Consider the following 16,279-nt stretch of genomic DNA (forward strand, 5'->3'; position numbering starts at 1 on the left):
AGAACTGGTATCAGTGTTCTTCAGTTACAGCCAGTGCAGGCTTGTGATAATATATTCGAAGAGCCCAGCACAACACCACACTTTTTAAAAGGCTGGCAGGACTGCCCTAGTGGCGCAGTGGTTAAGAATCCGCCTGTCAATGTAGGGGACACAGGTTCGAGCCCTGGTCTGGGAAAATCCCACATGCCACGGAGCAGCTAAGCCTGTGCACCACAACTACGGAGCCTGTGTTCTAGAGCCCGAGCTCCTCAACAGGAGAAGCCACCGCAGTGAGAAGCCCGGGCACCGCAACGAACAGTAGCCCCCCTGCTCACCGCAACTAGAGAAAGCCCGTGTGCAGCAAGAAAGACCCGACACAGCCAAAGATAAATAATAAATAAAATAAATTAATTAAAAAAAAGAAGAAAAGCACTCTTGGGAACTGTTTCTCTAAAAAAAATTTAAAAATAAAAATTAAATAAAAGATAGAAAGTAATAAAAAAGGCTGGCAGAGACTACTGAAGATTCTACGTAACCGTGTGTGACTTTATATTAGGTTATGCATCCTAACGGCTTACATCATCACTAATGTAGAATCAGAGGACAAATGTAAATCTGTTTTTCTATTTGTTCACCCCAGAATTAACCTCTGGATTTATAAAATGACTTTTGGTTACATACTAATCAGAGTAGAAAGCAAATGTCATCTACGCTTAAGTTAGGGTACAGATGCTACTACCTACCCATTGTGCGACCTTATTCAAGAACCTGACCAGATTCGGCCTTCAGTATCTTCATGTTACATTGGTAATAATAATAAAATAATAAAAATGCCACCTAACAAGCAGACTGTAACAAATCATATGAGCTAATGTACATGAAAGTACATCATAAACTGGACAACGGAAAATAAATTACTTGTTATATCACAGCAATCGATAACCATCTGACCAAAATCTGCTAGTAGTAAACCATGTGAATCTCACTCAGACTTACACATGGAACACTTCCATGTATAGCAAATGCATGCTTTATTTAGGGGCTAATAGTGGAAATGGAAAGCAATCATTACAATAAGCTACACTAAGTAGGTTGTTTTTTTTTTTTTTACAGCAATTAGACATTTTATAATGAGAAAAGTACAACCATATTTATTAAACTTGAGGGTAGGAAAGAGGAAGGAAAGCACATTCAGGAAGAAGCTCTCAAACTACAGCTCAGAACTGGTGCCCGAAAGAAATGACACAGACCCCGCCGTCTCACACGGTGGAGGCTTTCCTTTCCTAAGGGTGAGCCGGAGTCGCGGCAGCACCCTGCGCACGCCTTCTCACCCTACGTACTGTGCTTATTATCCTACGATAAGCACCGCTGGGCAAATGAAGGGAGAAAAGGTAGTTCATCACTTGAGAAAAAGAGAAAGTGCTTACTAAGCTTTTCCTTATTACTTAACCAAAGGTAGATCAGAAAACATAAATACACTGCAAAAAAAAAAAGTTAATAGAAGCGAAAAAACAAACCCTTAGATTTCAAATAATTCGCTGAAGTATATTTCAGTGTCACTAAGTATTTTGCTTTTACAAATACTTACTTGTAAAAATAAGTAGCTAGGCAGTACGTTGTCAAATGAGGGGCTCAGATACACTGGGTCTGTCATTCTTACGCCAATGCCTCTGAAAAACAGGAAATCTAACATTACTCAGTATAAATTAGACGATCTACACAATCTCCATTTCTAAGAATATACGCAAGTAACAAGTCAAATATAAGATGTTATGCCTTTTTAAAACCTTTTTTACTCAACACCAAAATACTTTAAAGTATTCCCGTGAAGTGTTTCTGGATTTTTACCCACAGTAGAGTAGGCCACTGGAAGCACTAAAAAGGATAAAGTCACATAAAATTTTCATTTGAGCACCACTGCATTCCTTTAGAGATCTGCACGGACTAAAAAGTGAAGACCATCTGAGTCTTTATTCACTGATGCATTCTCATCTTTCTGGTAACTGTGATGAGCCTTTCAATTCAACAAACATTTTGTGATCCCTTCAGTTTGCCAGGCACTATGCTCGGTACTTGTATGAAAAATAAAAACATATGTTAAGAATCATGCTGGTAATAAGCCATGACAAACGTGCCACACTGCTTCCCTCTCATCTCGTTAGGGAGTAACTGCCCAGTACTGACACCATCCACAGGATGACCTCTGCCACCTCTGTCCCCAACTGTGAGTGGCAGTGGACCTGATCGGAGCAGGAAGGGCCAGGGCCCAGGATGGCCTGGTGGACGGGGATCCACTGAGACAAACCTCGCAGTCAGAGAGGCTGTCCAAGGGGACAGGAGGTACACAAGCACACTGTTAGAGAAAAGCCAAGCGTGGCCAGCTGCACAGGCCACGAGAGCGAGCGAGAAGACGGGAAAGTCAACGTGCTGTTCAGGGATTACAGGGGCACGGAAAGGAGAACGGGGCCCGCAGACACAGCACGTAGGTAAGTTCGGAGTTTATGAACTGACCGTGGCAAAGAAGCACCTACACAGACGTGTGTACCCTACGTGACGTACTCACAACACTTCTGACACCACACGTGTGGGCTTCTCTCTCACCCACCAACTCTCCACCTCTCTGGACACCAAGTGGGTGTCCCACAATTCACTTAACTTCTGACAGACTGCCTGGGGTCATCATCAGAATCCACAGGTTCAACAAGACTGGCCCCGCTCCAGGTGCCAGCTGCACCTCCCAGGCTGCGACCTGGCCTTGTGACCGACTGCCTATGAATTTGGAGGCTCCTAGACTCCCTCCTCAGCTTCGACAACTCACCAGGATAACTCACAGAACTCAGGAAAACAATTTACCTGTCTGCCTACCAACCGGAAGCTTGGGGCACATGAAGGTAAATAAAAGGAAAGGCTATTAAATACGGGAAACAGTCACATGTAGTAACACTAATATATTTAAAAATAAGTCAACAGTAAACCACTGAAAAAAAAAAAAAAATATATATATATATATATATATATATATACACACCCAAGATGGGCATCTTTTGTATTAAGAAAGGAAGCATTGTAAAATAATTCTGAATTTGTGTTGGTTGTAGATTGAGTGTACTGCTGAAAAATATTGGGTTCTTGTTTTCTGTTCTGTTTTTTTGTGTGCGCATGCGTGTGTGTGTGTTTGGGTATTTTTTTCTTTAACTGACAAGCCATGTTGAGAGGTCTTGGCTCACTGCTTTTCCCCTGTGTGAGTCAATACACAGTGCTGCTGTGTGTGTATATTTTGTGTGTGTGTATTTGCTAATTTTTATTAATTCTAGTTTTTCATTAAATAAGTTTGACTTTCTTTTCTGTAAAAAAACAAAAACAGAAACAAAAACTGATGACTTCACTTGCGGTCACCAGTTTACTATGAAGGATACAACTGAGGAAACAGCCAAACAGAAGGGATGCGTCGGGCAAGGCGTGAGAGGGGGCATGGATCCACCACCCTCCCAGAACCTAGATGTGTTCACCAACCTGGAAGCTGTCCAAGCCCCTCGTTCAGTGGCTTTTAGGGAGGTTTCATCACATGGGCATGACTGATTACATCACGGGCACTGGTGGCTAGCTCAGTCTCCATGCCCTCTCTCTTTCCCGGAGGCCTGGGATGAGGCACACGTGCCACCCTCTGATCACGTGCTTGGCTGCTCCGGCCAACAGCCCCGTGCTGAAGCTGCCGGGCGGGGGTACAGAGGCACTCTTACCGCTCCTGAGATCCCAAGGGCTTTGGGAGCTGTATGCCAGCAACCCGGGACCTAGATCCAATTATTTATGTATTTCTTATTATGCCACAGCAGAGTAAGTTTATGCTGACCCTTAAGAGTGAAATAATTTCTGCAGGCATTTGTGGACCGTCACTGCAGTGGGTCTGACTACCAATGTTAACTCCTTCTTCTTCTTCCCATGCCTTTTACCCTCACTCATCTGTGCAACACTTGGTATCTCCAAATCTGCACCTTTCATCAGAGTTAAGCCTCGTCCTTGCTCCAGTCAGGATCAAATCAAACCACTTCTTAAATAGTTCTTGCCCCTGAGCAGAAAATACACAAAAGAAACTTATGAAATGTCACTGCCTCACGTTCAAAAGTCAGTCCTTTGTTGAGACAACTGGGGCACTTACCTTGATCAACACCTTGCCCCCAGTGCAAGCATCTAGACCCACTACTGAATGCCTTGAATCATCGCTCAAGTGACTCTATCCTGCAGGGCTCCAGTCCTCTGCAAAACACTGAAACGAACACTTATACACCTGCCTTCCTAACCCAGTTCCCACCAGTGCTTCAAGCTCTGGCTCCCCTTGCACTATCTCCCTCTGACCACGCCTACCAGCACAAGAGTGTCCATCTGTACAGTATTTAAAGTAACGTGACAAAATAATTTAAGCCAGTTATTGTTCAGGTATGGGCTGACATGTTTCCTTTACAACTATTTCTGTACCATATATCTCCACATAATACTGCAAAATATAACACCCCATAGGATGAACAATCTGTTAGTAAACTAATCTATCTCTGAGTCTACTAATGATTCAACTCAGCTGGCATTCAAGAAACCAAAGGGCACAAATTCACTGACTGTACAAATGTACTGTTAAAAGAGTTGGTCCTAAGTTTTAAAAGAATATAAATAATAAACGGTGTCTAAATGCCACATTTCTTTGCTGTGGAAGCACACTTTTTCTCACATAGGCAGAGAAAGAAATCATAATGGCCTACCTGAATGCTGAGTTTAACAATCAACAGTTTCTTGGTTTCCTAACAAGATGGAGAAGCAGTAGGACCAGAGCTCACCTTCTCTCATGAAAACATCAAAATCACAACTAACTGCTGAACAACCATCAACAAAAAAGGGCCAGAACCTACCAGTAAAGATATACTACTTCCAAAGACAAAGAAGAAGCCACAGCAAGACAGCAGGAGGGGCACGTTCAGGATACAATCAAATCCCGTACCCGCTGGGTGGGTGACACAGAAAATGGAAAATAATTATATCACAGAGGTTCTCCCACAGGAGTGGGAGTTCTGAACCCCACGTCAGGCTCCCCAGTCTGGGGGTCTGGCATCAAGAGGAGAAGCCAGAGTATTTGGCTTTGAAGGCCAGTGGGGCTTGATCACAGGAACTCCACAGGACTGAGGGAAACAGGAACGCCACTCTTGGAGGGCGCACACAAGGTCTCATGCACACCAGGACCCAAGGGAAAAAGAGGTGACTTCATAGGAGCCTGGGCCAGACCTACCTGCTGGTCTTGGAGGGTCTCCTGGGGAGGGAGGGGGCAACTGCGGCTCACTGTGGGGACAAGGACACTGGTGGCAGAGGTACGGGGGAGCACTCAATGGCATGAGCTGTCCTGGAGGCCACCATTTTGAAGCCAAGACCTGACCCCACCCAACAGCCCTTAGGATATAGTACTGGGATTCCTCAGGCCAAAAAACAAACAGGGTGGGAACAAAAAACAAACAGCCCCACCTATCTGCAGACAGACTGTTTAAAGTCTTCCTGAATCCACAGCCACCTCTAAACACAACACTTGACATGCCCTACCCACCACAACCCAGCTCCACCCACAAGTGGGTAGTCACCAGTCCCTCCCACCAGGAAGCCTGCACAAGCCACTTAGACCAGCTGCACCCACAAGGTGGCACACACCAAGAGGAACTACAATCCTGCAGCCTGTGGGACTGCAAACACAGGGTTACACAAAATGAGACAGCAGACGAATATGTTCCAGACAAAGGAACGAGATAAAACACCAGAAGAACAACTAAGTGAAGTGGAGACAGGAAAAGAATTCATAGTAGTGAGAGTAAAGATGATACAAGATCTCGGAAAAAGAATGGTGGCACAGACCAAGAAGATACAAGAAATGTTTAAGAAAGAGCCAAGAGATTTAAACAACAGAGTTGAACAATGAGGAAGAAGATGGATAAGTGAGCTGGTAGACAGAATGGTGTAAAACACTGCCATGGAACAGAAAAAAGAATGTTTCAGAGACTCTGGGACAACATTAAAAACCCCAACACTCACATTATAGGGGCCACAGAGGAGAAGAGAGAAAGAAAGGACCTGAGAAAATATCTGAAGAGATAATACCTGAAACTTTCCCTAACATGGGAAAGAAAACAGCCACCCAAGTCCAGGAAGCACAGAGTCCCATACAGGATAAACCCAAGGAGGAACACGCCGAGACACATATTAATCAAACTGCCAAAAATTAAAGGCAGAGAAAATATTAAAAGTAAAAAGGGAAAAGCAACAAATAAAATACAAGGGAATCCCCATAAGGTTATCAACTGATTTTTCAGGAGAAACTCTGCAGGCCAGAAGGGAGTGGCACAATATATTTAAAGTGATGAAAGGGAAAAACCTGCAACCAAGAATACTCTACTCAGCAAGGCTCTCATTCAGATTTGACAATCAAAAGCTACAAGAATTCAGCACCACCAAACCAGCTTTACAACAAATGCTAAAGGAACTTCTCCAGACGGAACAGAAAAAGCCACAACTAGAAACAAGAGAATTACTAATCGAAAAGCTCACCAGTAAAAGCAAACATAAAGGTAGGAAATCATCCACACATAAATATGATATCAAAAGCAGCAATCGTGAGGAGAGTACAAATGCCGGATACCAGAAACGCACTGGAAATTAAGAGACCAGCAACTTAGAACAATCTTGTATATATATATAAAAGTCATGGGAACCGCAAACCAAAAATCTACGATACACACACAAAAAAGAAAAAGCAATCCAAACGCAACATTAAAGACGGTCATCAAATCACAAGAGAAAAGAACAAAAGAAGAAAAAAGACCTACAAAAACAAAACAATTAACAAAATGGCAATAAGAACATACATATCGATAATTACCTTAAATGTAAGTAGATAAAAGTTCCAACCAAAAGACACAGACTGGCTGAATGAATATAAAAACAAGACCCATATATATGCTGTCTACAAGAGACCCACTTCAGATCTAGGGATACATACAGACTGAACGTGCGGGGATGGAAAAAGATATTCCATGCAAATCAAAAGAAAGCTGGAGTAGTGATACTCATATCAAACAAAATAGACTTTAAAATAAAGACTGTTACAAGAGACAAAAAAGGACACTACATAATGATCAAGGGATCAATCCAAGAAGAAGAGATAACAACTGTAAATATATATTCACGCAACACTGGAGCGCCACAATATATAAGGCAAATGCTAACAGCCATAAAAGGAGAACTCGACAGTAACACAGTAATAGTAGGGGGACTTTAACACCCCACTTTCACCAACAGACAGATCATCCAGACAGAAAATCAATAAACACAGGCCTTAAATGACACATTAGACCAGGTGGACTTGATTGATTATGTACACAGCATTCCATCCGAAAGCAGCAGAACACACGTTCTTTTCATGGGCACATGGAACAATCGCCAGGATTAACCACATGCTGGGCCATAAATCAAGCCTCAGTAAATTTAAGAAAATTGAAATCATATCAAGCATCTTTTCTGACCACAACACTATGAGATTAGAAATAAATTACAAGAAAAAAAGCTGTGAAAACACAAACACATGGAGGCTAAACAATATGTTACTAAACAACCTAATGGATCACTGAAGAAATCAAAGAAAATCAAAAACTACCTAGAGACAAATGAAAACAAAAGCACAACGATCCAACACCTATGGGACACATCAAAAGCAGTTCTAAGAGGGACAATCTTACCTCAGGAAACAAGAAAAATCTCAAATAAACAACCCAACCATACACCTAAAGCAACTAGAGAAAGAAGAAGAAAACCCAAAGTTAATAGAAGGAAAGAAACCATAAAGATCAGAGCAGAAATAAATGAAATAGAGACGAAGAAAACAAAAGGAAAGATCAATGAAACTGAAAGCTGGTTCTTGGAAAAGGTAAACAAAACTGATAAACCTTAGGCCAGACTCATCAAGAAAAAGATGGAGAGGGCTCAAATCAACAGAATTAGACATGACAAAGGAGAAGTTACAATGGGCACTGCAGAAATACAAAGGATCATAAGAGACTACTACAAGCAACTCTATGCCAATAAAACAGACAACCTAGAAGAAATGGGCAAATTTCTATAAAGGTACAATCTCCCAGGACTGAACCAGGAAGAAATAGAAAATATGAACAGACCAATCACAAGTACTGAAATTGAAACTGTGATTTTAAAACTTCCAACAAACAAAAGGCCAGGACCAGATGGCTTCACAGGCAAATTCTATCAAACATTTCCATAAGAGTTAACACTTATCCTTCTGAAACTCTTCCAAAAAACTGCAGAGGAAGGAACACTCCCAAGTTCATTCTACAAGGCCACCGTCACCGTGATACTAAAACCAGACAAAGATACCACAAAAAAAAGAATATTACAGGCCAATTATCACTAATGAACATACATGCAAGAAATCCTGAACAAAATACTAGCAAACCAAATCCAACAATACGTTAAAAGGATCATACACCATGATCAACTGGGATTTATCCCAGGGATGCAAGGATTCTTCAACATCCGCAAATCAATTAGTGTGACACACCACATTAACAAATTGAAGAACAAAAACCATATGGTCATCTCAATAGATGCAGAAAAAGCTTTTGACAAAATTTATAACCCATTTATGATAAAAACTCTCCAGAAAGTGGGCATAGAGGGAACCTACCTCAACATAATAAAGGCCACATATGACAAACCCACAGCTAACACATTCTCAATGGTGAATAGCTGAAAGCATTTCCTCTAAGATCAGGAATAAGACAAGGATATCCACTCTCACCACTTTTATTCAACATAGTTTTGGAGGTCCTGGCCACAGCAATCAGAGAAGAATGAATGAATGAATAAATAACTAAATAAATGGAATCCAAAATAAACAAATAAATAAATGGAATCCAAATTGGAAAAGAAGTAGTAAAACTGTCACTGTTTGCAGATGACATGACACTATACATAGAAAATCCTAAAGATGCCACCAGAAAAATACCAGAGCTCATCAAGGAATTCGGTAAAATTGCAGGATACAAAATTCATATGCAAAAATCTCTTGCATTCCTATACACTAACAACAAAAGATCAGAAAGAGAAATTAACAAAACAATCCCCTTTACCCTTGCAACAAAACGAATAAAATATCTAGGGATAAACCTACCTAAGGAGGCAAAAGACCTGTACTCTGAAAACTATAAGACACTGATGAAAGAAACCGAAGATGACACAGATAGAAAGATATACCATGCTCTTGGCTTGGAATAATCAATAATGTCAAAATGACTATACTACCCAAGGCAATCTATGGATTCAATGCAATCCCTATCAAATTACCAATGGCATTTTTCACAGAACCAGAACAATACATTTTAAAATTTATATGGAAACACAAAAGACCCCAAATAGCCAAAGCAATCCTGAAAAAGGAAAACGGATCTGGAACAATCAGACACCGTGACTTCAGACTATACTACAAAGCTACAGTCATCAAAGCTATACGATACTGGCACAAAGACAGACTTGTAGATCAAAGGAACAGGATAGAAAGCTCAGAAATAAACCCAAGCACTTATGGTCAATTATTCTATGACAAAGGAGGCAAGACAATATAATTGAGAAAATACAGTCTCTTCAATAAGTGGTGCTGGGAATACTGCACAGCTACATGTAAAAGAATGAAATTAGAACATTTTTTAACACCATATACTAAAATAAACTCAAAATGGATTAAAGACCTAAATGTAAGACCTGATACTATAAAGCTCTTAGAGGAAAACATAGGAAGAATACTCTTTGACATAAATCACAGCAATATCTTTGTGGATCCACCTCCTAGAGTAATGAAAATAAAAACAAAAATAAACAAATGGGACCTAATGAAACTTCAAAGCTTTTGTACAGCAAAGGAAACCATAAACAAAATGAAAAGACAACCCACAAAATGGGAGAAAATACTTGCAAATGATGCGACAAGGGATTAATCTCCAAAATATACAAACAGCTCATGCAGCTCTATTTCAAAAAAACAAACAACCCATTCAAAAAATGGGAAGATCTAAACAGACATTTCTCCAAAGACGACATACCAATGGCCACGAAAAGATGCTCAACATCATTAATTATTAGAGAAATCAAAACTACAATGAGGTACCACCTCACACCAGTCAGAATGGCCATCATCAAAGAGTCTACAAACAATAACCGCTGGAGAGGGTGTGGTGAAAAGGGAACCCTCTTGCACTGCTGGTGGGAATGTAAATTGGTGCAACCACTATGGAAAACAGTATGGAGGTTCCTTAAAAAACTAAAAATAGAGCCACCATATGATCCAGCAATCCCACTCCTGGGCATGTATCTGGAGGAACTCATTCTTCAAAAAGGTACACGCAGCCCAATATTCATTGCAGCACTATTTACAACAGCCAAGGCATGGAAGCAACCTAAGTGTCCACTGACAGATGAATGGATAAAGAAGATATGGCATATATATACAATGGAATATTACTCAGCCATTAAAAAAAATGAAATAATGACATTTACAGCAACATTGATGGACCTAGAAATTATCATACTAAGTGAAGTACGTCAGACAGAGAAAGACAAATTTCATATATCACTTATATGTGGAATCTAAAAAAATTATACAAATGAACATATTTACAAAACAGAAACAGACTCACAGACTTAGAGAATGCCCTATGGTTACCAGAGGGGAAAGGTGTGGGGGGAGGGAAAGATTGGAAGGTCGGGATTACCATGTACCCATCACTATGTCTAAAACGGATAACCAACAAGGACCTACTGCATGCATAGCACAGGGGACTCTGCTCAATACTCTGTAATAACCTACACGGGAAGAAAGTCTGGAAAAGAATAGATATGTGTATACGTATAACTGAATCACTCTGCTGTCACCTGAAACTACCTCAACATTGTAAATCAACTGTACTCCAATAAAAAATAAAATTTTTTTTAAACTCAACAGTTTCTTAAAAGATGGCTGCCTCCTACTCCCACCAACAAAGAAAACAGTACTCAGAAATCTGTGGACCCAGTTACTGGAACCACGTCAAATAAGAGGATAAAGCAAGTACCACTAATAACGAGCTAAAGGAAGCAGTCAAGCTATCAACTCCCCATTACAGACCCAAAGGTTAACACAGCAGATGTATGCATAATCTTCAGAAGGCGCTCCAAGGAGAAGACAGTATTTGTTCTTGGCCATTTGGAAAGTACCGCTATCTCTAGGTGGAGAGAATAGCCTATTTCCTTAGAAGAATTAATTTCAACTATAAATCCAAACGGTTTTAATATAAAAAACTGTCCCAGGAATCAGGGATGTGGCTCTGTCCGAGCAGGATAAATTCACAGCTTTCAGCATGTTTCCATCAGCTGTCAACTTTGGAGTAACAGAGCTGTCCACAGAATTCCTAAAACAGCCTGAAAACACGAAGCGAAATAAGACACAAATGAACCTACCTACAAAATAGAAACAGACTCACAGACATGGAGAACAGACTTGTGGTGGCCAAGGGGGCAGGGATTGGGGAGGGGGTGGACTGGGAGGTTGGGGTTAGCAGATGTAAGCTATTACATACAGAATGGATAAACAACAAGGTCCTACTGTACAGCACAGGGAACCATATTCAACATCCTGTGATGAACCATAATGGAAAAGAATATAAAAAAGAATGTATATGTATAACTGTGTCACTTTGCTGTACAGCAGAAATTAACACACTATAAATCAACTATACTTCAATTTTTAAAAATTATAAGTAACTGGACTGTCCACCAATTTAATTTATTCAGCACCTGTAGCAACTGGAGATGATTTTAACATAACTTGGATTTTAATTCGGTGTAAGTCCGAACATTAATTTTGGACCACAAGTATTCATGTGAGTACTGGTTTCCTGGTAAATTTTTTAGTTAAATATTTTTTCTCTTTTTAATATTAAAGCCATAAGCTTTTCTTTGCCCACAGACTGTTAAAAAAAGATCTGGAGAGGTGGTCTAATTCATCCTTTATCAAGATAAGCAATGTTTTCCAAAGATACAAAACTTTTCAACTTAATATACAATAGGCTCCTTAACCTGAGCATTTACTCTTTTACCTAAAAGGATATCTCCCCCTCAAAAATGGCAATATGGGTTAAAGTATTTTCCAGCTGAATTTATACTAAAAAAAAAAAATCATTCATATAATGCAGCTAGATAGATAGACAGATAGATAAATTTTTTTAAGGTCAGTGAAGTATATTTCCATTAATAGAAAACAGAGTTAACGCAGTCACATCTATATCTGGACTAAAAACCCCCTTGCTCATTAAAGTTTTCTAGATATATTTTTTACGTTGTTTTTCATTTTCTTTGAACCACAGGTGCTTATTTCCCCCAAATGGCATTTGCTGACATACTTCAGTTCAGGGAACCTGCTGAAGATCTCTTTGCGGCTTAGTTCAGAAATCCCATTTCCAAGAAATATTTTTGTTCCATCAAATTCTTTGGCTCCTTTCTTACATTTGCCTTTAATATCAGAGTACACGGAAACAACATCTCCACCTTTCATAACTAGAGAAAGAAGAAAATCATATCACACTGATCTATCTGTACTGTAGCAGAATAGTGAAAATTCTTTAAGCTTTAAGTCTTCAAGCTTTAAGACTGGGGACGCCTAGGGGCATCAGTAGTGGGCATGAAGCAGACTGACCCATCTCACTGTAACCCCTAATAGAAAATGTAACTTTTTACTTTCAAACGTTTGCCAACAATAAATCGAACTGATGCTTTTTTTTCCCTAGGAAAAGAAAGATACAGAACAGTCTTCAAAACATCTGACCTCAGCTGGAAGTCTTTAGCTGAGCAGAAAAGGAAGGATATCTTCTATTTAAATTATTTTTCCCAAACCTAACATTCCCTAAGAGGGTAAATTAAGAATGCTAAGATTCATCCCAATATTTAAGATTCTAGGCTCCGAATGTTCCCCTCACAAATGACAGGACAGCAGCCTGAGGTTTTAGGGCAACAGAGTAAAGAATACAAAACAAAATTTCACTGACATCTTACGCTCTATTCATCAGTCCTGATCCTGTAAACATCATCACACACGTCCTCAAAGGGAATAAAAGAAATGGGCACAAAACCCATATACGGATGCCTAACTTGTTAGTCCTTATCAGATATCTCTCTCAACCGGCTATACTAAATGCAAAACTTGGAAAATATCTTTATTAAAGTAAATCTGAAATGTATCTGAGTGATGATTTAATAAATTTTCCATTTGATGATACACATAAATTTTAGTGGCTGTTCTACAGAGAAACCTAAACGTTATACTCACATTTTGAGGCTGACACAATTCCTGGAACATAGACGTGGGCTCCTCGTAAGACTGCATTGCCACACTGGGCTCCAACAATAACTTCACAGGGCTGTTGTTTTATATTATTCCTAGGGATGCGAGATGAGAGAAAGTGAACAGTGATACACCTCCAACGCCTATCAACCTTTTCAGTTTCAATCTGAACCCTAAGTAAATAACCTCTTTGGTCTTCACCGTCCCATAGGCATGCCACTAATGAATAAATGAGAAAAAGCTGAAAAAAGATAAATACGGAAGAAATAGTTTTTTAAAAAAATTACAAAGAAGATGGACACTTGAGAAAAAGAAAACAGAAAGAGGATCCTATTGCAAGATAGTAAGTGGCACCAAAAACTGCTTCATCAAATACAACTAGTGAATATAACAAAAAAGAAGCAGACCCACAGATACAGAGACCAAAGTAGTGGCTACCAGCGGGGAGAGGGAAGTGGGGAAGGGCAAGAAAGGAGTAGGGGATTAATAGGTACAAACTATTAGGTATAAAATAAGCTACAAGGATCTATTATATGATACAGGGAATATAGCCAGTATTTTTTTCTTTATTGAAGTATAGTTGATTTACAATGTTGAGTTAGTTTCAGGTGTACAGCAAAGTGATTCAGTTTTATATAGATAGATATACAGATATAGATATTTCTTTTTCAGATTCTTTTCCTATATAGGTTATTACAAGATATTGAATATAGTTCACTATGCTATACAGTAGGACCTTGTTGTTACCTATTTTATATGCAGTAGTGTGTATCTGTTCATCCCAAACTCCTGATTTATCCCGCCCACCCCCTTTCCCCTTTGGTAACCATAAATTTGTTTTCTATGTCTCTAAGTCTATTTCCATTTTGTAAATAAATTCATTTGTATCATTTTTTTTAGATTCCACATGTAAGTGATATCATACGGTATCTGTCTTTCTCTTTCTCACTTACTTCACTTAGTATGATAATCTCTAGGTCCATTCATGTTGCTGCAAATGGCATTATTTCAGCAAAATAGCCAATGGTATAGCCAATATTTTATAGCTATAAATGGAGCATAACCCTTAAAAATTGTGAATCACTATACTGTACACCTGTAACTTATATTCTACATCAGCTATACCTCAATTTAAAAATAATTAGGCAGGATTGAGGTCACAGGAAATGACACACAGGCTAGAACAGGAAAAGGGACCCCTTGGGGCCCAGCTCTGATGCGTTTCATGTTAGAATGGACATGATCAAGTGTTTCTATTCTAATCACCCAATGAAGCTTTATGTGGATTAAAATCACAACCCCCAAAGGAAAAAAAAAAACTGCTTCATCGTTTAACAAGCATTACTGTTTCATAACAGCATTAGGAGAGAAGAGAAATAAAGTCCCTGCCTTCAAAGACTAAAACAAACAACATACAAGGCATTCAAAAGTATTTCTAAAGTGGTAGATTGGTGCACAGTAAGTTATTAATATTTTAAACTAGACAAAGGTAAGTCTTCTTTTCTTCCTTTACTATCCAGCTTTTTTGAGTGCTCTCCAAATTCTCACCTCCCATCCATTCCTCAAATCACTGAAGCCTGGGTCTCACTTCCAACACTCAGAGCGGCCTTTTTCAAAAGTCAGGAGTGCCTATGTGATTACCCCAAACAAACATCTTGAGCACTGCATGTCTGATGGGCTTCCCTGGTTGGCAACATTTCACATGTGCTGTCATAACTCCTTGCTGGGGGAATTAAGTGCATTTTCTTCCCATGATCTCCAAATGATCAAACCTCCGTAAACTTCTCAGCTTTATCCTCCTTCCTGGTCCCACACTCACTGCCCATTCTCTAGCTATCTCTAGAAGAGGTTCATTCCCCCAGGTTCTAAAGCATGCCAAGCAGCTCATCTCACTCTGAATCCTAAACCTTGGCAATCTCATGATCTCAATAATCACAAAAATTACCCACATATTTTTTTTAATTTTATTGAAGTATATTTGATTTACAATGTTGTGCTAATTTCTGCTGTATAGCAAAGTGATTCAGTTATACACATACATATTCTTTTTCATATTCTTCTCCATTATGGTTTATCAGAGGATACTGAATATAACTCACTGTGCTATACAGTAGGACCCTGTTATTTTTCTTTAAACACTTTATCAACACAGCACATTTTTTTTCTATACAGCAGGTTCTTGTTAGTCATCCATTTTATACACATCAGTGTATACACGTCAACCCCAATCGCCCAATTCATCACACCACCACCACCACCCCCGCCGCTTTCTCCCCTTGGTGTCCATACGTTTGTTCTCTACATCTGTGTCTCAATTTCTGCCCTGCAAACCGGTTCATCTGTACCATTTTTCTAGGTTCCACATACATGCGTTAATATACTATATTTGTTTTTCTTTCTGACTTACTTCACTCTGTAGCACAGACTCTAGGTCTGTCCACCTCACTACAAATAACTCAATTTCATTTCTTTTTATGGCTGAGTAATATTCCATTGTATATATGTACCACATCTTCTTTATCCATTCGTCTGTCAATGGGCATTTAGGCTGCTTCCATGACCTGGCTATTGTAACTAGTGCTGCAGTGAACATTGGGGTGCATGTGTCTTTTTGAATTACGGTTTTCTCTGGGTATATGCCCAGTAGTGGGATTCCTGGGTCACATGGTAGCACTACTTTGTTTTTTAAGGAACCTCCATACAGTTCTCCATAGTGGCTGTATCAATTTACATTCCCACCAACAGTGCAAGAGGGTTCCCTTTTCTCCACACCCTCTCCAGCATTTGCTGTTTGTAGATTTTTCGATGATGCCCATTCTAACTGGTGTGAGGTGATACCTCATTGTAGTTTTGATTTGCATTTCTCTAATAATTAGTGATGTTGAGCAGCTTTTC

At 39.6% G+C, this 16,279-nt stretch overlaps 1 protein-coding gene across 4 annotated transcripts in view; it reads right to left on the reverse strand.

The window, feature by feature from the left end:
- NSUN6 (NOP2/Sun RNA methyltransferase 6) overlaps positions 1-16,279 on the reverse strand; it is a 71,155-nt gene that overhangs the window by 36,226 nt on the left and 18,650 nt on the right. For all 4 annotated transcript variants that reach the window (XM_079914403.1, XM_079914402.1, XM_079914401.1 and 1 more), the window contains 3 exons: positions 13,370-13,479; positions 12,447-12,600; positions 1,568-1,649 (listed from right to left, as the gene is read on the reverse strand). In XM_079914403.1, coding sequence (XP_079770529.1) covers positions 1,568-1,649; positions 12,447-12,600; positions 13,370-13,479 — 346 coding nt within the window. The remainder of the gene's footprint in view (positions 1-1,567; positions 1,650-12,446; positions 12,601-13,369; positions 13,480-16,279) is intronic.

This window comes from Stenella coeruleoalba (genome assembly GCF_951394435.1).
Source record: "Stenella coeruleoalba genome assembly, chromosome: 2".
NCBI lineage: Eukaryota > Metazoa > Chordata > Mammalia > Artiodactyla > Delphinidae > Stenella > Stenella coeruleoalba.